Genomic DNA, 27,336 nt, shown 5'->3' with positions numbered 1-27,336 from the left:
ACTCATCATGCCCAAATTAATAAAGGTATGGTTGATAAGCTCAGTGTCCGTTCAAAACTTGTGTTAGGTCGAAACCTACTTGCCGTAGGATCGATCGATCCATTTCCACTCCCCCCTCGCTTCCTTTCTCTGACTCTTTCAACCCCTCCTGTCGCTAAGCGATAATTTCACTCCGCGCAAACTGCCGGCTACGAGTAGAAGGTTCTCCGATGAGATACGCTCGATCATAATGGCATTGTCTTTTTCGCGCCAGAATATCAATATTGTTCGATAGGCGCAGCATATCCGTAGTGTTGTTAAGCCTTACTCAGTCCCCCTTTTTTTACAATTATTTCCTTTTCCAGTGCATCCACCCATACTATTGCTGCATATAGTAGAGTCGAGCTGACCAGCCTTGAAACAAAGACCTAACGGTCTTCGACCAGAATCTATCTACATTGACCAATGCGGTCGCTAGAATCGTCCATTTGGTGATTGTTTTATTAGTACATCTCCTCGTTGCTGGATTGGAGGATACTAATGCTAGTTTGGCCGCATTCGAGAGAAGAATCCTCCGAAGAATTTTTGGCCCCTACATGAGGATGGACGATTCCAAAGCCTACATAACGACGAAATCTATGAGCGATACCATGACCGTCCGGTTGTGGATAAAATGCAGCTGAATATGTTACGGTGGGCGGGTCACTTAATCCGTATGGATGAGGATAATCCAGCCCCGATAGTCTATAAGGGCAATATCTATGGTAGAAAAAGAGGACGAGGCAGACCCTGCCTAAGATGGAGCGATGGCCTAGGCCAGGACGCCAGACAGCTTTTGGGGATATCGAATTGGTGGACCTCGGCGCAAACCCGGGATGTCTGGAGTTCCTTATTAAGGCAGGCCTAGACCGGATACCGGTTGCTGCGCCGTTGATGGTGATGAATGCTAGTTTTGCATAGAGTAGCAAGACGTGGTGAAGGTTCTCGCACTCAAAGGAAGTATATTTTAGATCTGTGGTCCTATTTTTTGTAGATCGATCACACTTTGTCACGGATATGTGTAACCTTTGCTTTTCCACAACGGAAAAAGAAAGCCTGCAGTAATTGTAACATGGCCAGTGATGCCTCCTCAAAAGGAAATCATATAATTCCTCAAGCTTTGCATCTCTTTTGGATATCGTAGACTTTCCTCAAATATGCGAAGGTTCTCGGGTCTCAGAGAGTCGTGGTTGGTGCGTCTGCTGAGAGACAATCTCCGACGTATCACGGACGCATCTCCTCCCACCCAACACTCGTCCGCACCTGTCTGTGCGCCCAAGGAGCTGAACACGTGTATGCACGTCCCGGTCAGGACGGATACCGTCCGGAAGCCGCTGCAGCCTCCTTAGGTCCGTACCGCGTTCTCGAGTGGGGAGAACATTTCTTCCAGCTTGAGGTCGGTGGACACAAAAAGCGGTCTCCCTGTCCAGGCTGAAGCCCGTGTGCATTCCAAAACAACGGCGTGTTCGCTTCAAGGACTGATGGGGAACACAGTTGCGGATTCGGTCGCTGTAACCCCTCGGTTTCATTTCGAATGTTGCGAATGCGAGCGGACAGATGACGCCACCGGCGCTCTCCACTCAGTTTAGACCCCGCTGCAGGAGTGGAGGCCTCCAGCAGGGTCAGAAACATTACCAAGCCGTTTGTACTACTCCGTGCAAATCGCCATATAAATCCTGTACATGGTACGGATGGTCCTCCGCGAGACTAGCTAGCAGCACCTCTTGGTTTGCTTCAAATGTGTTGAAGTGTTTGTTGATGTCCCTTGACCGGACCCCAACGACCGTTGTTGTGTATTCGAAACAACATTACTTAAATAATAAAAAATTGCTCAGGCATCATATTGGGTTGTGAACAAGACGAATTATGACATCGGAAGGAGTGTATTATGGAGGTCTAGCATTGGTAAAATGCAAAAAAAAAAAATGCTGCATAATTGCGACTGCAATCTCTCGTCGGCCTGTCACTGCACATAGCGTATGAAATGTTGGATATGTCACGTTAGCGATCCAAGTGTTCAAAATGTGGAATGGGAGACATTTTCGAGACTGGCTAGATTACAGGCAAGCAAGTGCGTGTCGACGAAATGTTTCAATGGAGGTTCTATATTTTCGGCCGGATCTTTACAGTCAATTTCGACAATGCTCATTCTTCTAGTTTCTTGAGATATCTCTCCCTCCTTGACCATCTCCCGGCACTCAGGATGGGCGCTTGATTATCTCCAATGACCATCGTATGATTATAAATAGGACGCCACGTTGAGCATCATGCTCCTGCACATGCAAAGAAACTCCGGGCGCAAAGGAATCACTCCCCTTGCGTCAGGGCTGGATTTCTCCTCTAGTTCCCGAGAAGATGTCCCCTGCCGAGCTTCCCTACCACAGCAAAATAGATTATTCGGCATTGTAAGGTGCTCCATCTCCATCTCTCAAGCCTAAATATGTGAGCTATAGAAGTTACCACAAATGGCGCCCAACGTGGGGCGCCAGACTTTTTAATATTAATTTGCGAGAAGCAATAATAATTTTATAACTGATTTAGGCAAAAAAGTCTACTTTTCAGTTAATTTTTGAAATGAAGCCTAAAATATTTTATAAAAACTTACCGCAGTCCTTCCAGGTTCAATAAGGACTAAATGTGGGACAATTGAGTTGGCTCAGAAAAAGTAAACGAAAGATTTGAAGTTCAAATTTTTCAATTGATTTATTATTTATTTTCAATTATGCACAGCATTTTAGTTTCCACTTTTCATATATATATATATTTAATGTATGTGCTAACATTTTTTTCTGCTCTTAAAGTTAACGTTAAACGTAACTCCTATTTTCTAAATTATTTTGACCACATTCAAAACAAAAATTTTATCTGTGTAACACATTATCATGCAAGCAGATAAAATTCTATCTTTTTAAGTATAAGTTTTTTATTACAGACAAGTTTTTTATTATAAAAAATTAAAATAAATTCAAGCTTTATCGGTAACGTCTTTCGTTTATTTGGTTGTTTTCAACATTCAGAACATTTCTGCTGACATATTTATGTTGATTTGGCAAATTGTGTTTTGCAATTCGTCAAGTCAGCATTTGTTTGCAAGATAGATTTTCTTTTTCTCATTCAACAGTATCTCTCTGCCACGGAATATATTCACATAAAAGCAATTTATCTAACTTGAAAATTGTTTGCTGAAAACACGGCGCACTAAGTTAATCCCATTTGAAATTTTCTCCGGGAAAGCTTTTTATGTTCATGGAAAATTTGATTAACAAGCAAAATAAATTGTAAAAATATATAATTTATATTTACATGAGTTGAATAAAACAGGATTCTGTAAGGATCTCCTGAAAGTGTAATGATTTACGCTTGGCGAAAATTTTGGTTCGCTTGCTCGTGAGGGGAAACCACGTCCCACTTTATCACTCCTGGAAATTTTGCTTCAATTTGATTCAACGCTTACTCTCAGAGAATTTAATTACGACTTTTGTTCGTTGATAGAATTTTGGTCAATTATTGAACAATGGAATCCGTACAACTTATCCTTTCCTCCCCTTCAGGTATATCACAACTATTTTGTATTTTGCTTTAATTTACATAAAATAAACGCGTTTCTTATATAAGTACTTGCATTTATTGAGTTACAAACAACTTTCATTACGACTGCCTTTCGGCAAGTTATCTTTATCTTAAATTTAGTACAATATCTTTAAGTAGATACATATGAGTATTTACAAAATGAAGTAGCAGAAAAGATGGTTCTCTGCGTTTAGGGTGGAGCGATTTCTAATTTTTTTATAATTTCTTCGGAATATCTGTAAAAAGTTGCTCTTTTGTGTCACTGATTCAACACAGAAAAATCAGTCACCTTTCCCATAAGTGTCAATACTAAAGCCGGCTTCAGAGTGTACTAATCGAGACCTTTCATTTGATACCCCGCATGACTTTATTTGGTAAAAACAATTTTACGCCCCCCTCTTGCACGGACCTCCCCTCAGATTCGACGCAAAAGGATGTATCTCACTGTATGCGTGAGTGTTCCCACCAAATTTAGTGTCAATCGCTATAAACGCCTCCGAGAAAAATGCGTGTGATAGATAGACAGACGGACAGAGAGAGCACTTCAGCGAGTGGAAAATCTGAGCAAATTCTCAGAAATATAGTCGCAGCATGTGATTCCTCCTTGCCAAGGCGCAGAAATAACGCTTACAGATTACCGAAACCGTGGTGAAATGATGAAGTCATACGACTGTGTGCCATATGCCTGCAAGCGAGAAGAAACTACCAACGCGCAAAAGATGAGCAGGAAATTCCACAAAGGACGGCGAAGTATAAAACTAGTCGCAGAGAGCTGCGGAAGGAAATCCGTGAAAGTAAGCGGAATTCCTTTAAGAAACTCTGCAAAGGGGTCGACATCAACCTGTGGAGAGGAGCCTATAGAGCGGTAATGGCTAAGTTGAAAGGAAGCAGGGCCCCGCAGATAAATTCCCCAGTTTTATTGCAAAGAATAGTGACCACTCTATTCCCGCAGCAAAGCAAATGCACGATTGCGGTCGAAAGAGAGTATCCCACAACGGATATCCCAAGTATAACAGAGGATGAGCTTACCATTGCCAGCCAAAAAGGTAGGGCTTAAAAAAGTACCCGGGCTGGACGGAATACTGAATATGGCTTTGAAGGCGGCGATAAAAGCAAGACCGGAGTGGTTCGTTTCCATTTTTAATACCTGCTTGGAAGAAGGCACCTTCCCGACTCAGTGCAGAAGGCAAATGCTGGTGCTGTTACCAAAGAGTGGGAAACCACCTGGAGAGCCATCGTCGTATCGTCCCATTTGTTTGCTGGACAGTATAGAAAAGTTGCTGAAGGGATGCAACAGGCTGCTGCACACAACAATATGGTTTTTGCACCGGCCAATCATGGGTGGATGTTATCAATCCAGTAGTCAATCTGGCAGAGGAAGCAAATGAAGGTATAAGGTAGCAGGGAGCACCAAAAAATACTGTGCCATCATTATCCTCGACGTGAGGAATGCTTTCAACTCAGTGTAATGACAGCATATAATCAGATCCTTGAACAGGCTGATTGTTTTCCCGTATATTCAGCTAATCATCAGGAATTATTTCGTGGATAGAAAGCTCCTCTACGACACCGACGTAGGCAAAGTTGAATATTTGATATCCACCCGGCCCGACCTTAAGGATCACTGTTGGGCCCACTACTCTGGAAAGTGATGTACGATTATATTGCTGTGCACCAAACTTCCGCGACAAGCTGCCCTTATCGGTTATGTAGGAGACGTCGCAATTGTTGTAGTGGACAAACACTTGGAGGATGTTATCTGGGCATGTGAGACATCGGTTAGGCTGACCAAGGATTGGTTGCTATCACATGGATTTGATTTATCAGAACACAAAATTGAGGCTGTACTGGTCAGCAGCCGCAAACTGCACATCATGAAGCCTTTCATCAAGTACCTCATCATCCATTGACCTTCAAGGAACAGTTGAGTTATGCGGGCGAGAAAGCAATAAAAGTTGTAGCTGCCTTAACTGGCATGATGCCCAATATTGGAGGACCCACACTACCGAGGAGGCTGCTAAAAGCCAGAGTGTGCTCATCCATTTTACTATAAAGAGCGTTAAGAGTCTGCTAACGCATTCGGAACAATTTCAGACGAAGCAGCTTTCCTAGTCGCGGGAATGGGGTCCATTAATATTTTGGCTGAGGAGATCCGAACTCTATACAATTGGAAAACACGTAGTGACCATAATGCCGAAGATCGACGACGAGAGGAAATAGCGCACAATCAGGATGTGGCAGGAACTTTGGGATAATTCTCATAAAGGGAGGTGGACGTATAGGCTGATTCCAAATATCCAGCGTTGGAACCCGCGCAGACATGAAGATGTTCACTATCACGGGACCCAAATTCTAACTGGACAGGGTGGATACTGCAGGTATTTGCATTGATTTGGTCACGACGATTCTCCCTTCTACCCTGAGTGTATAAACGAAACGAATTATTTTGACGAACCTTGTTCTTCTAGTTCTTTAACTGATGACTTGCCAATCGAAAGCAGCAGGTCATGCGATGCCAGAACAGTCGAAACAAATACTTTTGCTGCCTCAAAAAAAGATTAAATTTACCATCATTAGTCCTTGCCTGCGATCATACTGGAGTCTCGGACAGAGCAGCTTCCAGTATAGGTTCTTCTGTTCTAAAAGATTTTATCATTATTTCACCTAACGATGGGAGAAAGGACAAACCTTTGGTTCATATTCAGAAAGAAGATAAATTTTATAGGAAACGGCCGATGCGAATAGGAAGCGACTATTTCGGGCACGTTACATGTGAGTCGGGTTCTGCTAAAGGTATTAAAGATACTTCATTATCTTACTTGAAATATAATTCGGTGGACTAGGTAGGACTCCCCAATTCTCAAACAAAAATTGTCTAGCTCCGGCTAAGCTTTGGTCCAAACTGTGGGCGGATTTAAGATGAATATAATTCGCACACTTCTTTTGCGAAATATAGAAGGGACCGTATAACATTCGCGAGCTGCTTCGGCCACGCTGCTCCCAGGGCAGAGGTAGGGCAGAGGTGATGAGTTGCCTCTGCCCTGGTGCGAAACTATAGCCGTCTTCACCCCTCTCTCAATTTTTGAACTTTGGGTATTAAATTCAAAAACAGGAGTCCCGTGGACCATAAAGAGTGGGAGCTCTCCATTTGGCCCGGTCCGGCATCAATGGATGGATAGGACTCTCCAAATCTCAGACAAAAACAAAACGCTGAAACCACGTGAATTAGCTGTTGTTGGCCTCGACGGAGCAGTAGTGAACACTAGCTTCAAGGGTGGTGTTACTCGTCTGATGGAAGAAGAACTAAACAGACTATTACAGTGGAATTGTAGATTCTACTGACATTATTGCCTGGCGAGACTGTGAGTTAATCGAGCGACCTTTTACTTTGAATGTGTGTGATTTTCAACTGTGTTGGGTCACCTCTAAACAGTAAGAGAAGAAGGTTAAATTTTGCACCCTTGATTTACTTATAGTAAGGCAACGTTTCTCCGGCGACGATTAACTCGGATCACACACGCATTGATTTCGTAATGGTCATGGATCCACCTCCACCCACTCCATTTCGGAATACGCGGAAGATAGATAGGGTGTCGTATAAAATAGAATTGAGCGCCCGAGTCACGATCCCTAGGAAGCGCATCAAATCCTGTTGGAGTTGAGAAGACAACCCAGATGATCATAACTAACATGAGAGCTATCCACCAAAGACGACAAAGAAGGGTAAAACACCATAGTTGAATTCGGATTTGGCAGGAGAACGACAAGGATGCTCCTCAATCGTGCTTTGACGTGTGATTCAGCCACTGCCTCTTTATAGCGATTCCACGAAAGGCTCTAAAAAAAGCATAAAATCAGCTAAACGATCATCATGGAAACGCTTTTGCGAAGAGACCAACTCTCTTGAGGCAACCTCAAAGCTGAAGAGGATCCTTGTTGAAGAACGTAGCCAGCAGTTGGGTTATTTACGATTAGAGAGCAGAAGGTACACAGGAAGCGATGAAGAAACGGGAAACCATTTGCTTGAAGTGCACCCAGGCAGCATCCAAAATCTAATCTCGGGGGCAACGGATGCATACAGTCCAACCGAGAGACTGGAATCTGGCATGCAAAGTAGTATCACTGAAGCGAGTAAAATGGGCATTTAACTCGTTTCATAGATACAAGTCTGCAGGTCCAGATAGCGTGAGTAATAGAGGGAATGGATGCCCTGGGACTACCTATTCGGAATTTACATCGCGCATGCCTAGCACACGCTTATATTCCAATTAACTGGCGTGCTATCAAGGTAATATTTATTCCAGAACCAGGAAACCCACCTACATGGACGCAAAAACGCTTTCGACCGATCAATCTAACGTCTTTTCTACTAAAAGGACTACAAAGACTAATTGATGGGTCATAAGGGATACACATATTCCTAAGTGGCACTTCACCATAGGCAACGCGCCTACCAGAATGACAAATCCACGGAGACAGCACTCGAGAAACTCATGGAAAAAATTGAAAAGGCGACGTCCGAAAAAGAATACGCCTTAGGCGCATTCATGGACATCATATGGTTTCCAGATTCGTCTTTGAAAAGATATTCACTGTCGTAATCACCAAAAGAGAAGAATGGTCGATAAATGGCCAGGAGTCTTTTCAGATTACAGACCTAATAATCTTCACCGATGGGTCAGTCATGGACGGCGGATCGGACGCAGGGGTATCCTCGGGGAATCCGATTATGGAACTGGCCCCGCCCTTCGGGAAAATGACGATCATATTCCAGGCGGAGATATATGCCATTTTATTGGTGGTAGAAGAATGTCTGCGACAAAAATGGAGGGGTCGCACCATTCGAATCTGTTCTGACAGTCGGGCGGCATTATCAGCACCAAACAGCAACGACATATCAAGTCAGTTGGTGTGAAGTTGTCATCGGGTGCTGCTGAAACTTGGCCGACTGAACGAAACATTCCCAATATGGATGGCGGGACACTCAAACATTGCTGGCACTGAGGAGGCTGACAGACTGGCTCGCAGAGGGTCTGGATCTGCAATGGCGGGGCCAGAACCAGCTTTTGGAATCCGGCCATCCACTGTCAAGTCTACTTCGATGGGTGAAATTGCAAGGATTCATGCAGGCGAATGGGGAAATTTGAACTATTGCCGGCAAGCGAAAATCCTTGTGAAAGAACCTGAGGTCGCCAGAGCGGCATTGTTGTTGTCCCTTAAGAAGTGGGACATGAAAACCCTAGTGGGAGTTTTAACGTGGCACTGTTCCTTAAAATACCAGGAAGAGGAGACGGCCCTGCATTTTTGGTGCAGCTGTCCGGCCTCCTCAGATTTGAGACGAAGACACCTTGGTAAGGTTTTCTCCAATGAAGAATCTGCACACTCTCTGCCTCTGGAGAATGTTCCCAGATTCGATAAAGCCAGCGAACGCCATAGGCGGGAAGCTATTGAATGGACGATTTACGGGAATAGTACGGTGGACCTAACAATGACCTCAGTGCTCGGAGCTGTGGCTCTCTCCCAGTAAACTAAACTAAACTAAAAGGCAACTTTTCATTGATATGCCGTTGAAAGTAAAAAAAAAGTAAAAAAGGTCCATACAGGATAGCTCCACCCTAGTAAACATCCTAGACTTTTTGAGCAGGTTCGCGTCAGTGACCCGCTAATTTATCGGAAAGAATATGTACAGTGAATGCTGATTTTCCAAATTAAAATAATCTTTTCCAGAAAAGTGAGCATAGAAGCTGTTAACAGTGTTTTAGATACAAATACATTAGGCATAAAGATTGCAATTAAGTTGCTGGACCGATTTGGGTAGCATCAGCTAGTTCCGGGTCCGTAGAGCTTCAACAGGTCCATTCAGATAGAAAATTTTTTGATAGATTGATTTAGCTGGCAACTTGCCAGGATATTTCTGTTCTTTTGAACGCAATAGTATCATTCATGGGTATCTTTTGGTATGATGGGTCCATTGTGCTGATTTGGAAATATATCTGAAGGCGTATACCGGTCACACAGATGCATCCGAAGGCGTGGAAATGTAAAACGCGAAGCTTATTCTAAATAAAGACTAACGGTGTGGTTTCGTCATGTGGTCTTGGTTGCTTGTCGATCCTATTATTCGTTTATACAATTACTTTCGCTAGAAGTTAGTGCTACTTACGTCCAAAAGGAGTAAAGGAAGAGAAATTCATTTTATATACAGCGTAAATGTCAACATTTTGATCATCCTTCCTCACTTTTTATACACCTAGACAAATTTTATCGTAATGGTTTCCTCCTTTCCTTCCTTCCTTAGATACAAGAGTTGGTATTCCGTGAAATGGAGACGGAGGACGTGGAAACAAAAAAAAGAATATTTTCGCACCCTCGCCACTTTGCACCATCGCCAATGTAACACCTTCGCTTACTATTCCTGGTTTTATTTTATCTTTTGCTATTTGCAGGGGCTATCCTTATACACAATGAGTTTTGTCGAAGTGGTTTCTGTTTCGTCAGTTTGTTTGCCGTAGATATGATGATGATGATGGCAGTTGGCGGTTTTTTTATATCCCTCCATCATTTTCGTCCTGTTCACGGAGCCGCCTACAACAGCATCGACAACAATGGCGACGGCGACGTTGATACTGATGCCGCGTTTCATCTCTTTATCCTTAGCGGAAGGAAGATACGTCTGAGGAAGTTTATGCTAATGAAATTAACAATGAAAAAGACAACGAAATGAAATTGTGCGGCGGAACACATTTTCATGGTTGATTGGATGAAATTTTCCAAAAGAAAAATGCTAAAATTTCCCTTGTCCTTATTTTTGTTGTTGTTGTATACGCTGTACGAGGTTTCGTTGGGATCCTTGGAAGCGGCCGCGGAGGTACCGATGAGAGTGATATCAGCAATTGGCTCACTACTTCCTGCAAACGATGATAACATAGGGCTAAACGTAATCCACCTGGCAATTGTGACGATAACATTTTCACGTCCTGACGATGCTTTATTATGAAAAGCACCTGGAGGATGTCGTACCGATGGCTGATTTGTATCGCCTGCAAAATTAAAATTTGTCCTTTTTTGTGTTTCTCAAATTGTATTCGTGTTGCTTTATTGTTCGAAGGCAGGAAATAGGGAAGAACAAATTATTCCGTCAGAAATCATTTGAGGGTCTTCTTGGCAGGCCCGAACCACCCTCATCGCTTTTTTCCTCATTCAAAAGTATAGAAGTAACCGCAGGATCTTTTGCCCCTAATTTAAATATTAAATTTTCTCGCCTGTGGTTATTTAGAATATAAATTTGAAAATGGTCTGCGGTTAGTTGGGAGTAAAATGACTTGGTTTGCCGATGTCGTCGAAAAGTTTACTTTAAACGAGAAATTTGCAAACTGGTAAATGGATATTCCTCTAGGAGATTTGTTTACCAAATGACAGCGAGAGTTATTTAATTTGAGTATGGAATATTTTGACGACTAATTGAGAAATAGATAGGGATTCGGCTGAACGATGGGGAAACCACAAAACATGGGAAAATAATTAAATTGTATAAAGAAGTCTTAGAGTGTTTCTCTGAATTGATTTGTCTTGTTAGTCTCCACAATTGTAGTAAGGTTTTAAGGGAAACCCCCCATTGTAGGATTGTTGGTTGGAATTGTCCACCTTCAGCATACAAAGTTGATGAGGGTAACGAAATAACCTCATTCTCTTGGAATAGATATGGGGGCTCATATATTTCTGAACGAGTCGCTAGTACTTACCACTGTCTTTCCATTCTTCGACCCCATAGTCGGGCAAAGCATTTGATTCCATTTTTCGATGTGGCCTCTTCCCACCTGTAATTCGAATTATGATGTTTGTTTGGGTACTTTCTAAAAATAGATTTATGTCAACAATGGCTAATTTGCAAATTTTGATTAAGAGAATGTCAACGTTTAGTTTAACAACATTATCCGTATCTTTCAATTCCAGCAGAAAATTTTAGTAAATGCTCAACATTTAGAAAGCTAGAACTCTAATAAACTCAGTTTCACTCACCTCCTTGTCGGACGCATGCTAAGTATGTCAAAGGGATTGAGGACATATTCGTATGCTCAAAGTACCCACGGCTGATACCTCTCATAAAATCGTTTGTGTTTTTCGTAAATATTTTATTCTGGAATGACTACCTATTGACATTTTGTGGCAAACATTTATACATTTTACTATATGTATTCTCATTTATTATTGTCTCTACGCCAATTTGCTCGTGGCTTGCTCATAACCCGTGTCCTTTGGTTGAAAGGTTATGTACAGAAAATAAGGGTGTATGATTAACTATCCCACATTCTGGGACACACATCATCGGTATGCAACATTACTACCGATTATTTACGGCCTCGAACTTCAAACTGTTTGAAATCCAAGAAAAATAGCTATTAGTCTTTCCGGAATGCCCTCCCGTGTAGATCACCCCAGACACATTGCTGTTCACGCTGTAGAAAGTCTTCTCAAAATCGATTAAGAGCAGCTCAACCAAACCATCTAAACTCCCTGCATTGTTCCAAAATGATCCACAGGATGTTCATGTGATCAATGCAGGACGATCTAGAGCCGAAACCAGCCTTCTCTCTCTTGACCAAACTTCCAAGATGTTGATGCGTTGCAGGATTATGTTAGTTAATATCTATCTCTACCCTTACCTAGTCATTAATCTGATGATGGAACGTGTAGTGTCCTCGGCTTAGCGACAGGAGCGGCATTTAATTCCCCACCTCCGGGGTCAATTTGATCAGACAATTTTGTCTATACCTAAATTTTTCCCAAATATCCCTCTCTCCTTTCAGAATTCCCATCCCGTCCTTCATTCAAATACGATATTTAATATTTCAAATAATTTATTTCATTTATTTTTTTTTAAAACAATGCAACAACTGGGGTCTTTCCCTTAAATTTCATAGTCCAATTTCAATTAACCAATTTCAAAATCTAATTTTTTCATAATTTTCCAATGGTGCACGCCTGAATTAAACGGACCAACCATTCGTTGATCCTCATAAACATGCCCATATTGCACATTATTGAGTGCAAGCGGGAGATTGATCAGGGCGGGAACAAGGGAGGGGGGGAATGACCTGCCGCAAAATTCAACACAACAGTGTCTGCTGCTGTTGACGCTGAGCCCGGCCTGGACTTTTAAGTTTAAGGCCATGGACCGGGAACGACCGAGACCGACTGATAGATGGACAGCGGAACAGTTGAACCGGGGAGTGGGGGTTGTGAGGCGCCTGAGAGTAGACGTGTAACTAGAGTGAAGTAATCCAAGGAGCTCTATTTTTGATTTTTGCCAGAATAATCTTGTAAGACAAAAAGGAATTAATTAGAAAGTAAGGCAGCGTACAGGTTGACGCAGCCTCATGCGAATATGGAGAGTACCAATCTCAGTTTACTGAATTCCGTACAGCTGGTAATGTAGGAGTTTCACAGAAATCCCCTTATATCTTACACTTATCAGCGGACAGATTTCAGAATTCAGTGGAAGTTTCAACATTGCTGACCTAGCAAGAGTGGATAATATTCAAATGGACGATTCAGGTAGAACAAGAATTTGTGGAGCTAAATTTGGAAAAGATAATGACCGTGTTTTATACGTTGGCATAACTGAAGGGTGTATGATTTGTTGTTGCTGTTGATTTTGTAGGTTCCGTGAGGTACCGGCAAGCTAACGATGTAATGCTGCGTTACACCGATTGAGCTTACCGTGACTCCCAGAATAGCAAGCTGTTGCCTATGATGCCAACGTTTTACGAAAAGATTGTTATGTACCTCAAAGAAATGTTGATTATGGAAGATGGAGGACATGAAAAAGAGAGTGGTGAATCTTCTTATTTTACAGTCGTACAAAAGAGAGGAAACGGAAAACGAAAACGCGAGGTACGCGACTCTGGTGTGTGAAAACAAAATAGCATTCAAAAGCTAGTGTAAAACACAGAAAGAAAAATGGAGGGGTTAGGTTAGATTTAGGAGATGATGGGGAGGAAAGCAATGAACAGGAGAGGGAGGAACGAAGCTAGACTCTGATTCCAGCCTCTTTTATAAAGCTGACCAAGTCCATCCGGAGAGATCTATTATCCGCCATGAAGAGATCAAGTGGAGAGTTGAAACGCTTTATGCAACCGAGGTTAGTCCTATGCCGTGAGAACTTTTTGCAATGAAAGATAATGAGATCGTCCGTTTCGTCCACACCTTAGCTATCATATACCGGCGGGGAAGCTACGCCTACCTTAGGCAGGAGTGCTTTACAAAAGACAAAGTTAGAGACTAATTTAGGGTGGTAACGTCACTCGTATTGAGGGGCATGTCCTGAAGCCAGGACTTGATGGAGATGCTTGGGAAAATACGAAAGAAAAATTTACCTTTAACTACGGAGATAAATTTGAATGCCAAATCTCATTCAGAACGAATGGTGTTACGTGTTAGTTTCCGGACGTCAGAAAAGGCATAACGATGGGGAGTCAGGGTTCCGCTATGCCCAGGAACCCAGAGTATGAGCGCTTTTTTCAGACAAGCTTTCCTCATTTCATCATTAGCCCAGGCAGCCAGATAATTGACTGGAGTTCTATTAATGAGGGCTTCGATGGCTTGAAGGGAGTCCGTGACGATTAGGATTTTCTTTAGCTTAGCCATACCTGACAGCTTTATTACTCGGACAATGGCTTGAAATCCAGTCGAGAGAATAGAGATTTTGCTAGTTTTCGGCATAGTGAAAAGTTGTTGTAGCTTTGGCCAAACCGTACATCCGGCGTTTACAGCGTCTACCAGCGGCCAGGATCGTAAGGTTAAGAGGTTCCCATTATTTGGTTTCAATTTCACCATGTGTGGCAAAACCCGCTCTGGGGGGGGGGGGGGGATGGGGGGAGTCGTTATTCTCATAGGGCTTTAAAATGGAGAAGTGTTTAAAAAGGACGGGGGTTAGAGAGTAAAATTTTTTGAAAACGGCTGACGAATTTGAGACGGTTCTGAAGGCTATACCTTTAGGGTCGTCCTTCTATAGACCGCACTCAATTTATGGGCATTGCATTATATGTGAAAAGCCTTCCTCCAAACAGGGGTGGGATAAAGTAAGATCGAGCTCACCAGTCTGGCAATAAGTAGACTACAAGTACATCGGGACCTTCCCAAATTCAGTATTAGCCTTGCCAGGGTCACACTAGCCGGGAATCCCTTGCCACAAGCATTCTGCACATGTTGTCTGAAACTTAACTTCGTATCTATTATCATTCCCAAGTATTTAAGGGCCGCCTTGGAAGTAATGATGTAATAGCCTATTCTGATTCGGGCTCTTTCGGAGCTCTATGAAGAAGACTGCTTCCGGATTTTCTGCGCAAATGCCAGGTAGCGCTCTCTAACCAAACCTTAACAGCACTGATTCGTTCGCGTAAGCATAACTCAACGTCCTTTAGATGCTTCGTCACTACCTCTAATGCAATGTTATCGGCGTAAGACGCCACCATGATCTCCTTAGAAGTCGGAATATTAAGTACATAATTGTACATAATGCTCCACAGTAGTAGATCCAGTAAAAGACACCCGCAGGGGCAACGTACTTCTGGGCGCCGTCATCGGTGTCACAGCAAACCCTCCTTTTTGCTAAATACCTATCGACAACAGCAGCGAGGTAGGTTGGAACACCAATTGCTGCCAGGGTTTTTCGTATTAAAGTCCAACTGGCCGAGCTGACCGCATTTCCCGCTGGAACTACCCTTCTCGTGAATCGCGTTCTCTCCCAATCCAGTAACTAATTTGATGGCTTTATGGGGTCCGTATTGTCGATCTAAAAGGTGCCTTGCTTCACAATAACCTTGAGCGCTCTAACATTTTCCCCATATTATCTAAGAGACATATGGGTTTATTGGAGGATGGCTCACCTGGAGGTTTTCTACCTTTCTGTCTATCTGTCGCAGGCTTTTTTCTCAGAAATGATTGCAGCGATTAATGTGAAATTTGGTGAGAAGATCGGAACAGTGAACACCCATCCATACAATAAATATTTACATCAAAATTGTCCATCTGCTGTACCAATTTCTTGGTAGTCTCTTCCATTTTTCCATTCCAAGCGATACCCACTAATTTGTCGATCCGGTCATTTAAGGTTTGTCATCTGATTCGCTATTTTCCGATAATCTACAACTTTTTTGATCTCGCACTCTGTAGGCCCTTCTTCATCTAATACTTCTAATCATATCACTCGATTTTGGAACTTATTTCTTCTTTCCAGAATTCGGCCAAACAACAGTGTTCAGGGCTTTCTTTCGAGTTCTTTTGACCCTACTGTCCCCAGATTTTTTATATCACTCTTCAATCAAAATCTTTTTTCTTTAGGCGCTGATGAGGACTTCACTTAGGTACGACACTCGGTATTAAGCTCAGTTGGAAAGGACACATCCTAAGAAAGGAGGACGAGCTAAATGCCAGATGCAGACAGATGTACTGACTGTAAGGGAGGAATCCTCAGCTGGCTGTCGATAACAAGGCAACATGAAGAACGTCATCGATAACAAGAAGAAATAATGTCGTCGACAGGATGCAACCCGGATGGACTCTGTTTTCGACCTCAAAATCATCCAAGATGTTACTTCGGCGCAGCACGTTATATTTTGCGCCATCAGCTGTCACTCTCATAATAGCTATTAGTTTTTCCGGAATGTCCCTCCTACATATAGCATTCCAGATACACTCCCTGGGGACGAGGTCCAAAGGTGATAGCCGGTGACTTTAATGCGTGGGCTATCGAGTGACGCAGCAAAGAGACTAACGCAAGGGGGCGGTGCTTATTAGAAGCATTTGCCCAGTTAGATGTAGTTCTGGCCAACGAAGGCGATGTAAACACTTATCGGAAAGGGGGAACTGGTTCAATTGTAGATCTGACTTTTGTCAGCCCTGCGCTGGGACGCGACATGTCCTGGCAAGTTAGCAACGGCTTCAGGTACAGCGACCACCAGGCTATTACCTTTGAATTAAGGACGGAGCCACAAAGCAGGATACCCGCACCCAAGAAGCCGAAATCCAAAAGAACACCAGGATGGTTTGCAAAAGCGATGGATTAGCAAACATTCATGGAAGTGTGGCTAGACCTGCCTAGCAAAGCAGGCACCTCCACGGATAGAGCTCTCCATGTTACACAAAGCATCTCTAAGGCATGTGACGCGTCGATGCCTAGGAGGTGTTCATTCTTCACTAGAAGACCCAATTATTGGTGGAATAGTGCCAGCCTTCGATCGACTTGCCACAGAGCCAGACGAACGGCTCAGAGAGCAATAGGTAGGATCGATCAAGGGCAAAAGGAGCATGCATATAGGGAAGCTCGCAAGAACCTCAAGCTCGCCATCCAGCGGAATAAGAGGGAATGTTTTAAGAAGCTCTGTTTGGCAGCGGACATAAATCCGTGGGGTAGCGCCTATAAAATCGTGACAGGACGATTCAGAGGCCGATCATCTCCGCAGATCACGTGCCCTACACTCTTGTTGAAAATAATCCAGGGGTTATTTCCCCAGCAAGAGTGGGGTACTGACACTTTCCAGCGTCCCCTGAATGTGACGCCGATTCCACCAGTCACCAGGGACGAGCTGCTGGACCAAGGCTAGCAAACTGCCAGGGGAACCGTCCTCCTATAGACCCATATGTCTTCTAGACACTACGGGGAAGATGTTGGAGCGGGTTATTTATAATAGACTACTTCCAGTCATCGAGAGCCAAGGGGGCCTTTTAGATAGGCAGTATGGGTTCCGTAAAGCTAGATCAACCATTGATGCCATCAAAATGGTTACTGGTTTGGCCGAAAATGCAATTCACGGAAGGGGTTGTACCAGCAAATATTGTGTGGTGGTGACCCTGGATGTGAGGAATGCATTCAACTCGGCCAATTGGAACCTTATACAAAAGTCTCTAGCGACGATTGGTGTTCCCACCTACCTCGCCGCTATTATAGATAGCTATTCGCGTGAACGAACACTCTGGTATAATACCGATGATGGACCCAAGGAGTACGTTGTCTCCGCGGGTGTCCCACAGGGCTCTGTACTGGGCCCACTACTGTGGAAGATGTGCTTAACCTTCCGGTTCCAGAGGAGGCCACGGTGGTGAGTTACGCCGATGATATAGCACTGGTTGTGGTCGCAAAGCATCTTGAGGATGCTGAGTTGTACGCAAGCGAAGCAATCAGTGTTGTTAGGGCTTGGTTAGAGAGTGAGAGGACTGGCACTCGTTGATGAAAAGACGGAAGCGGTCCTTGTCACTAAGCGCTGCAAAAGAAATTACGCCTGCATTAACATCGGGAATCGTATCATCACTTCCAAGCTGGCCATCAAATACTTGGGGGTGATAATAGACGGAAAACTCAATTTTAAGCAGCACATATTGCATACTTGCAAAAAAGCATCCTCCACGAGTATTGCTCTCGCAAGGATGATGCCGAACATAGGAGGACCGCGGCATACTTGCAGGGTGGTGAGTTCTATCATGCTGTATGCAGTCCCAGTTTGGGGAAACGAGCTGCAGGTTTTAGGCAATGCATATAAACTGAGTAGGTTTTACAGAAGAACAGCCTTAAGGGTGTGTTCCGCCTTCAGGACCGTCTCAGACGATGCAACGTTCGTCATCTCCGGAATGATGCCGATTGACATACTGGCAACCGAAATTATGAACATTTACAACACCAAATCCATCTCTCCCTTATGGCAGGTGAAAAAAGCCGAAAGAGAGAGATCTATAAGCAGATGGCAACAGCGATGGGACCAGTCAAAAAAGGGTCGTTGGACTTACAGGTTGATTCCTTCCATCAGGGAGTGGCTGGAGAAAAAGCATGCGGAGATCAATTATAATCTCACCCAGTTTCCCACCGGCCATGAAGGATACCATCAATACCTGTACAGGTTTAAATTGAACACCGGAGCTAATTGTCCAAACTGCGACAGGGTCCTAGAGGACCCAGCGCACGTATTCTTCCAATGTCCTATGTTCGTGGAAGAAAGAAGGAACCTACAGGAAACTCTAGGTGAAGTGTTATCACCGGAAAATTTTGTCCGGAGAATGGTAGCTTGCCAGGAAGACTGGAATGCGATCAATTCCATGATCGCAGTAATCCAGGAGAAGAAGTGAGGAAAGCACGGTTACGAACCCCGCGGGAAGATGGAAGGAGACCTAGCTAAAGTAATGTAATACCTAAAGGTAGTTCCACGGGGTAGGGGCGAGTCGGAGGTGGTTTTAGTGGGTAAAAATCCCACACTCTGGCGTGCCCAGGCCCGAGTCTTTTGAAGATTTCCACCTCCTTAAAAAACAAAAAAAAAAGATACACTCCCTGTTCACGATATCGAAAGCTTTATCGAAATCGATGAAGAGCAGGCGAATCGAAGATCTAAACTCCGCCCAGTTCGAAAATAATTCGTAGGATGTTGACGTGATCATTTCAGGAGTTTCGGGACCGGAAACCAGCCTGCTTTCTGTCAGTCTAGCTTTGGAGATGTTCTTTGATATGTTTCAGGATTATTTTAGCTGTTATTTTTGCGACGGCAGGAAGTACGCAATTGGCACACTCAAAATGGGTGCCCTTTTTTGGGAATCTTAACTATCATCCCATTTTTCCACTATTTGGGAAAAGTTTCGGATTCTCAAGACGGAAGAAGCCGCAGATCTGCAGTAATTGCAATTGCGAGGAGACCGTCAAGCCCAGCGGCTTTACACCGTGTTTGCTTGGATGAACAATCCTTATCCGCATGTTATGGTGACTATCCATATCATCCACTAGAGGAGGAACCTCACTGGATGTGATGTGATGTGATGTGATTATAGTGAAGTGTTTTTTCCACCTCTTCAGTTGTTCATCATCATGGATCCAGTCCACCAGAGTCTACCGTTGACGTCCTTGACAGGACCATCGAAAGATTTGCGACCACATCCAAGCTCTTTCGTGATGCTGTATTCAGTTCTGAAATCATTGGGATGTGCAACAGCTTCCGCTTCCCTGACCAGTGCAATAGCAAATTCTGTCGGGATTTTGCTTCGACCGAGTTCCAGCTCATCTCGCCCGCCATTACTCCCAGCGGTCACCAGAGCCTTACGTATAATTTCATTCTGTTAACGAGGTGAATGACGGTATTACCTGAGTGTCAGTCTAGGCTGAAGTTGAGTCAATTTGAACTCGTTTATCTAATTTTTCATCACTGTTTCCTTTCGTTATTAATTTGCATTGGACCCAGCAGTACTCCCATCCCTCTTCTATTCGCAAGTACTTCCCTTTGATATTTATACTTTCTAATATTCTGTCAGGCGGTGCGTTCAAAAAGGATTCAGTTCCACAGAACCCCGTGAAAAAGACTTTTCCAGAATAATATTAAACTTTCCTCCAACTGTTTAATGACATTGTCTGCTATGACTTCTCCCAGCTGGATTCTCTCTCGAGTGAATGGAAGCACAAAAGGCTACAAAACACCGGACTGAATTCCGAAACACGAGGTGCCATCATTGCCATTTCATAAAATGCAGGAGTTTACGTGTGCGGTCGGACCAGGAGCGAGAATGAACCTGGCCTTAAATGCTATTTTCAGGTCCTGCCGTATTCATAATCACGAATGTCCAAGTTCGCTATAATCAAAATTTGCAGTCATCCACAAAGTCTAAATACCTTCGGCTTGCTCTTCTCCGTGCCCATACGTACCTAGACTCCGGTTGTACATGGTAATTTCCGACATAATAGCAGTCGTTGGTGCAAGAATTTCTGTGCAAATTAGAGAAAATTGCATTATGAAAATTAATAATAAAAATTCATCTATCCTAAACGGGTGTACGCTTAGTGGTGCCTGGGATAGTGCAGGTTGCAAAAATAAAGTTAGCCAAGGACCTGATTCGATTCAACTCATTATTTCGTACAAAAGCGGACGTGATGGTATCATCCTGAGTTAAGGGGAGTCAAGCCATAAGGATACTTACCATCGAGTTTAATTACGCCGTCCGTTTCGCCCAGTGAGTTTTTCGCTACGCAACGGTAGGAGCCGAAATCTGATGCACTCACGTTGTGAATTTTTAATTTCATGTATTTGCTATAACCGTTCGTTGTGGATGTTGTTTGGAATTTGTCGCCTGGACGTGACGTATCTGGGAAGATATAATGGGGGATTATACATACTGAACATGGTAACTAGCGGGGACAATATTCATATCAGTTAGTTAGTAATAATATGAAGCAGTACCATAGAGGTGTCTCAGCAGGACTGGAAAGGACAGAAAGAAATCACTGTTTTGATAGCGTTGAAGTTCGAAGTTGCTTGAACCTTTCTGGCAGAAGAGTATTCCTGGACATAGTACAGGAACCCAGTAAGGAAGATACTTTAGGGAACTCGAGGTGACACCCGAAGCTAAGAAGTAATCAAAGTCCTAAGCCTTAGGTATGACTACCGTGCCGAGCGCTGAATGGTCACAATCGTTAAAATGTGGCCCTGAACGGTGACCCAGCTTCAGGTGACAACCAGCTTCAACTGGATATGGCTCGGCAAAAAGAGACTCTGCGGGATCGACTTACTTTCCCCTGTAAAACTAAAAATCCTAGCAGCCAACTATGACAAACCGCAAATCTTAAAAACATAAAACAAAATTCAATCCTGAATAGAGAAGAAATCCTGAGCTCATCGCTGGAGAATCTGAATGAATACTCAGATTCTCTACCTATTCAAGTGAAAGGTAATCTAGTTGAGATTCACTCTTTAACGGTCAGACCGATGCAGTCCTCTTCTGTTAGCACACTTGACCCCGGGCTCCAGTCGACGCTACCTACAAAACCGAAGCGACAGAAGTCCGCTGACGATCCCAACTCTTCGGGAGAAAAGGCAACAAAGAGTGCTTGGTCAACAGCGGCTAAGTCATGAACAAGTGGCCCAGACAGTATCGCTCCACCCCCAATGATTTGTGGAGAGGTACGAGACTCACCTTGGAGAGGGTCTCTGAACTGAATTATTTAAATAGCCCTTTCTCCGATTTCTAGTGTAAAGCCATGCCTAGATAATTACAACTATTTAGAAGCAAACTTCGAGATCAAGAGGATTCCAGTCAGGAGATCTCGGTGCATACGCAGTCGCAGGCATGTTACGTGTTCTTGGCATCCTTGTTGCTACTTACTTTCCCATTGCAGCGCTCACAGATTAACCTTTCGACTGAAGATTTTGCTCTACGTATCCCTCTAGCAATTAGATTACTTTAAGGGTGAGATCACTTATATATCATAGAAAATGACGGTGATTAAATTTCTTTAGGTAGTTCCCGAGATTCTCACTCCAGATGTCTTTGAGAGTAGTTAACGCGGCCACAGGTTCCAAGGCCACATAAAGGAGGAGACCTTGAGCCAACTATGCTTAATCTATAATCAGTGAAATAAGAACAAATTGCAAGAACCGAGGAAAGATGTCAGTAAAGAATATCTAGTTGCAGTTTCTCCACTATAATGAATCCTACCTTATCTCTTTTGGTGACCCGTCCCGCGACAGGAGAATCATTGAAACGTGTTGAATTTCGTTAAAAAAAGATAAAAAAAAGATCAGACCAGGGCACCCGAATCACCTCAATCAAAATTGTATACTAGTCCCCGGACGTGCGATGGCGTCACGTGAATGCACGCTTTATATAATTACCTTCACCACTTACGCGCCATAGACAGGTCGTCCCAATGACGAGAAAGACACATCTGTCAATAACTGGATCGCCATTATCAGGGATCTCAGTGGTCATGTCGTCGAAAAACGGACGGAAACCTATTAATTGTGAAAATTCGGAACTCCAGAGGTGTGCGTCGGTTCAAATCATCATTCAGCAAAGCTGAATGTTTCGTTTATTCTTTTTATGGGCACTCGCGGGACATTCAACGTCCGACGACCTACATACCACATTCTCTCTCCATGCATATAATGCTCCCTAGGCGCTTCACAATAAAGCCAATCTTCAGCAATTTGTCCAAAAATGGAATAGTCGTCTCATGCAACTTGTATAAAATGGCGTCACATAACTGGCACTCTTTGTGATCGACCTATCAACGAACGTCTCAAATCCAAAATATACAGCATTGTTGTCTACCTTGATCTCTCTGTAGTTCTGAGTGTTAGTCGCCTAGCATAGTCAATGAATGCCACTTCGCGGTATGGAGGCAAAGATGTAGATATATCCGAAAAGAGGACAACCGTGGTCGATATGGGGTAGCTCCGTCGTGAAAAAAAATCGGTCGTTGGTTTTTTTTCACGTTGTTATCTCTTCTCATTATAAACCAACACTATGTATTTGATATACCTAAAGCAGCCAGACCAGTACAAATATGAACAGAAAAATCCAGGATACATCCGAGATGTGCCAGGAGACAGTAGCCGTCGAGAGCAGCACACACACAATGCCAGCCGTAGCACTGCTGTGCTGAAACCAACCGCAGGGATTTCCCGGAGACGGTCCCGCAGACGGACTAGTGCTCTCCAGTTTGGATTCCATTGCCGTACTCCTAACCCGAGAGCCTCGGCGTCGGGGGATCTGCCAAAAAGTAAAGATCCGTCAACGGAAACCGGCTAAGAAGCGAAATTCTACTGGTGTTCTGCTCAAGAGCCAGTACCAGAAGGCAAGATCCTAAAACGAGGTCGAAGAAGATCATGAGCGGAGCAGAGTGGACAACAGCTCGGATGCTAACATCTGGAGAAAAGTACGCAGCAACAGTCAGCCACGAACTGCGAAACCCTTCAGCCACGTGAGCAGGAACCACTTAAGTGTGGCGATGGCAGATGGTAATTATACTAGTGGCAAACTAGCGCCGGAGGTGTGGATCAGTGTTGAGGCCAGGGCGTCAAATATGGTCGTTGAGCATCTCTTGGACGCCAAAGGCAAACACATAAAAAAACAATAGATCCACCCCATGCTTTGATTTTTCTCAGGTGGTCTACGGGTTTCACGTTAAAGCTTGCAAGGACCAATTCTCCAGGGACTTTCTCGGTTCGTGCGTCGCTAAGATCAGCGACGCCTGGGAGAGCGTAAAGCTCAAAGTCATCTCCTACGACCGATCACTCGTATCTGTTTGCCAATGGATAAGGACAAGCTCGTCCAATCCCTGCACCTCCAGACCTTAAGATTCCCATGGATGACCGGGTAGTTGTCAAGGAAGGGGAACCCCAGACAAACGTTTAAGCGGACAGTGCCTGGAAAAGATGGACTATAAAGTGCGGTTCGGAGTCAGGCACGAGGAGGAGGAAGACATCGACATCACACTAATGCAGGAGCCATGAAGGGTGCAGGCGACCAAACAATCAAAGCGCTGCAAAGCATATATTTTAATTTATTCCACAGCATAGGGGACGCTGATCAGGACAGACCTGGAGCATGTATCCTCGCAAAGAAAAGTATACACGCTTTTCTGTCTCCAGACCTGAGTTCCAGCGACCTACCAGTGGTCAAACTGGAGCAGGAGGAGGCAGAGAACGTGTATATTTACTCGACTTACATGGCTCACGACCGATCAGCTCCGCCAAAACAACTATAACATTTGACGAGCACCATAGCAACAAAGAAGGCCAACCTGTTAGTAGGCTGCGGCGCCAATGCAAGAGATACGGTTTGGGGCAGTTCGGAAATCAACAAGTAAGGTGAGTCATTCTTTGATTTTATTATTACTACAAAACTATCGGTGTATAACAGGGGCAGTACACCAACCTTCCATTTCCCCAGTTCGAAGAACTCTTACGGTTGGGAGGAGGTCCTTGATATCAACCTACTAATCGACAATGGGATTTTCAGGGTGGGAACTGAAGAATGTCTGACCAGAGATGCTTCTCGGATAACAGTTGGATACTTTTCAATCTAAATCTCGCCGTAGAGGTCTCCAAACCCTTCGGAGATGCCAAGAGGATCGACGGAAGAAAGTTTGGTCAAGTAATTAAGCACTAACTCTCCGGAAAACTGGCAGACGAACTGGAGTCAAAGGGCAGGCTCATGAAAAGGCATTCAATACCGTCATTAAAGTCTCGAGCATGGTAGAATAAAAATCTCTCCAGCTTCAGGAAGCTGACCAGGAAATTTTCAACATCGGCATAAATATTGGCAGCCATGCAAGGACTTCCTGAAGAAGTACAAGTCGACTATCAAGAGCGCCTATCAAATCGGTGATTACCGAGGATAAGATCGGTTGGGTTATAAACAGATTCTCCGCATATAAATTTCCAGGCCCAGATGGCATAATGCCAGTCATGCTACAGAAGCAGGAGAAAAGGGTTGTGCCGTGACTTGTTGAGATTTACCGGAGGATACGCACCACAGTTCTGAAGACGGGCAGGACTTTCGTCCAATCAGCCTGACCTCTTTCGTGTTGAAAACTCTAGAGCGCGTTCTGGACATCCACTTAAGGGCAATTATCTGCCTTCATGAATATAGAGGGAGCATTCGACAAAGTTAGTAACAACGCCATCAAGGAAGCTTTGACCAGTATTGGATTGGAGGGGTATCTTACGCATTGGGTTATACCCATGCTAAGTTCTAGGATAATCCAGTCCGATCTGGGAGGCTCTTGACCAGAGCTTAGAACGGAGGCACTCCCAGGGTGGCTCCATCTTTCCTGTGCTCTGGTTAATAGTAACTAGGGAAATTTTACGAATATTGGACAACAGCGGGTGGAGGTAGTGGCGTATGCCAACGACTTGGTGATATTAGTGTCAGGGGTGTTTTTCTCATTATGTGAAACTTGATGTAAGGAGCGCTGTGAAAGGTGTGCCAGTGGGCCGCAAGATGCGGACTCGGCATAAACCCAACCAAAATGGAACTGAATAGACTTCTATGCCTGCAAGAGAATCATTGCAAATAAATGGGGTCTCTGGTCGAGGATGGTTCTCTGAATGTTTCCCGCTGTGGTGTATCCAATTCTAACGTACGCCTCTATTGTATGGTGCTAGGCTTTGAGCAAAAAGTACAATAGAACGGAGCGAAATAGGATTCAAAAAACCGCGTGGCAAGTGCTACTGGGGCTTTGCAGTCCTGCCCGGCAGATGATCTTAATGTGCTACCTCTCCTCCCTCTAGACCTCCACATTAAATACGTTGCAGTGTGCAGTGCCGTCAGACTGCGTGCGTCCAGATGCTGACAGCGAAGCCCTACGGCCACAGTAACATTCTAGGTGAAGTACCTCGGAAAATCTGGGTATTCCTCACAGACTATGCCATATGTAAGCTGAACTTCACGAGAAACTTTGCTGTGGACTTTCCAACCAGGGTAGAGTTGAAGATCGGCGGGGTGTTGCAAGGTTAGGATGTTCTTCACCGATGGATCAAAGATGCCTTGCGGAGTCGATGCGGGGGTCTCGTGTGGTGTTTGGCATACCCTACAATTCGCATTGCCGAAGCTGCGGAGAAGTGGGTCAGGGGGAAACCTTCAGATTGCCCAGCTCTAACTAGAGTGAGGTTACGGACACGGGGGGGGGTACCTTAGAGAGATTTCTAGCTGCAGGGTGGGAGAGCCGCTTTTCTTCGTGAATGGTGTGGGCTGGCTCTTAAGATGTGAGCCGGCTGGACTCTGCCTCCTTGCTCTCGTAAGAACAGTAATGGTCCCAGGAGTTGGTGGTATCAGCACAGCGCAACGCAGTGCTAATTGGGCTCCTTGGAGTGAACACTGATACCTACTTACCTACCCTACATCCGAGGTTTGATCCCAAGGAAAGATGATTGATAGGCTGACGCTCAATCAACTCAGTCATCACTGTCGAAGAAAGATACACGGCTAACATATCTCGTGAATTTTCATTTAAATTGGATATCAATTTCAAAATCTATTTCAGGGTAGGCAATAGACTCTCTAAATTATCACTGCCAGACAGAAAAATGTCACGATATTTTTCTGACAGAATATGCACGCACAAGGACACGAAGCCAAAGAAAACGTGAACGGTATACACAACCTCGTATCTATGTTACTTTTTCTAGATTTTAGTATGCGACAAATGCGTCGTGGTACAATCAATAATAAAGGGTGAGCCATGAAGACAACAATCGTTCGGAGTAGTCTGAAAAATTGGAGCATTGTCGGAGTCCTCGGATCTCTTGTCGCCTAAATAATATACCACAGTTGATTGGAGAAATTGTTTTATCAATAATATGTGGCGGAATGCCACTGAATTATCTTTGGGGTTTGTTGTGTGCTCACCTTGGGGCTCATGCGATCCGGCCTTTATTGCTTCTTTAAGGGATTGTGGGGAGGAATTCTACTTGAAATCGTTAGTGCGAAACAATAAGGCCTCGAGCTGAGAATGTGTCCTTGAGAGAAGAGTAGGCCCTGAACATTTCCACTTTTGGAAACGCCAGGAGAGTACAATGAACCGGTAAAATATTTATCTTAAATTTAAATGGCATTTAGCTTTAATAATCTCCTTTTTCCGTTTTCGGAAAGTTGTCCCATGTTTAGGTTCAAATTGATTTGGTTTTCCACCAAGCATCCTTTGGCTGCTTGCCAGCAGGATAAGTGGATGAGGGTTGTGCCAACTATTTCTGGGAAAACATTGAAAATCGACTTATCCTCTTTATATTGGAACTATCATCGTGCATCCTCCCCTTAGCTTTCAACACACATCGTCCTGGCAGGTAGCACTGTCTCTCTCCGAGGAAAGGTGAAATTATACGTTCCTTAGCCTTAGCCTTTTCTCAGGACATGGTTGCGTGTCACTTTATGACTGCTTCGTCTGATGTATTTCAGTTTATTTTTATTTTTATTGCTTTTATTTCATTATTTTTTTTTCAT

The 27,336-nt window shown here is 44.0% G+C and overlaps 1 protein-coding gene across 5 annotated transcripts in view; it reads right to left on the bottom strand.

Annotated features, from left to right (window-relative positions):
- Positions 1-8,205: 8,205 nt before the first annotated feature.
- The window catches only part of LOC119652483 (lachesin), a 110,377-nt gene continuing 91,246 nt past the window's right edge, over positions 8,206-27,336 (bottom strand). For 2 of the 5 annotated variants that reach the window (XM_038056660.1, XM_038056661.1), the window contains 4 exons: positions 20,533-20,697; positions 20,228-20,320; positions 11,331-11,405; positions 8,206-10,628 (listed from right to left, as the gene is read on the bottom strand). In XM_038056660.1, coding sequence (XP_037912588.1) covers positions 10,228-10,628; positions 11,331-11,405; positions 20,228-20,320; positions 20,533-20,697 — 734 coding nt within the window. In that variant the 3' untranslated portion in view covers positions 8,206-10,227. Of the gene's footprint in view, positions 10,629-11,330; positions 11,442-20,227; positions 20,321-20,532; positions 20,698-27,336 lie in introns of all 5 variants that reach the window. The other 3 variants (XM_038056662.1, XM_038056663.1, XM_038056664.1) reach the window with 3 other exon arrangements.

Source organism: Hermetia illucens, chromosome 3, assembly GCF_905115235.1.
Source record: "Hermetia illucens chromosome 3, iHerIll2.2.curated.20191125, whole genome shotgun sequence".
In the NCBI taxonomy this organism is placed as follows: Eukaryota; Metazoa; Arthropoda; class Insecta; order Diptera; family Stratiomyidae; genus Hermetia; species Hermetia illucens.
The sequence above is the reverse complement of the archived record's forward strand: the minus strand, read 5'-3'. Positions and strand labels throughout refer to the sequence as shown.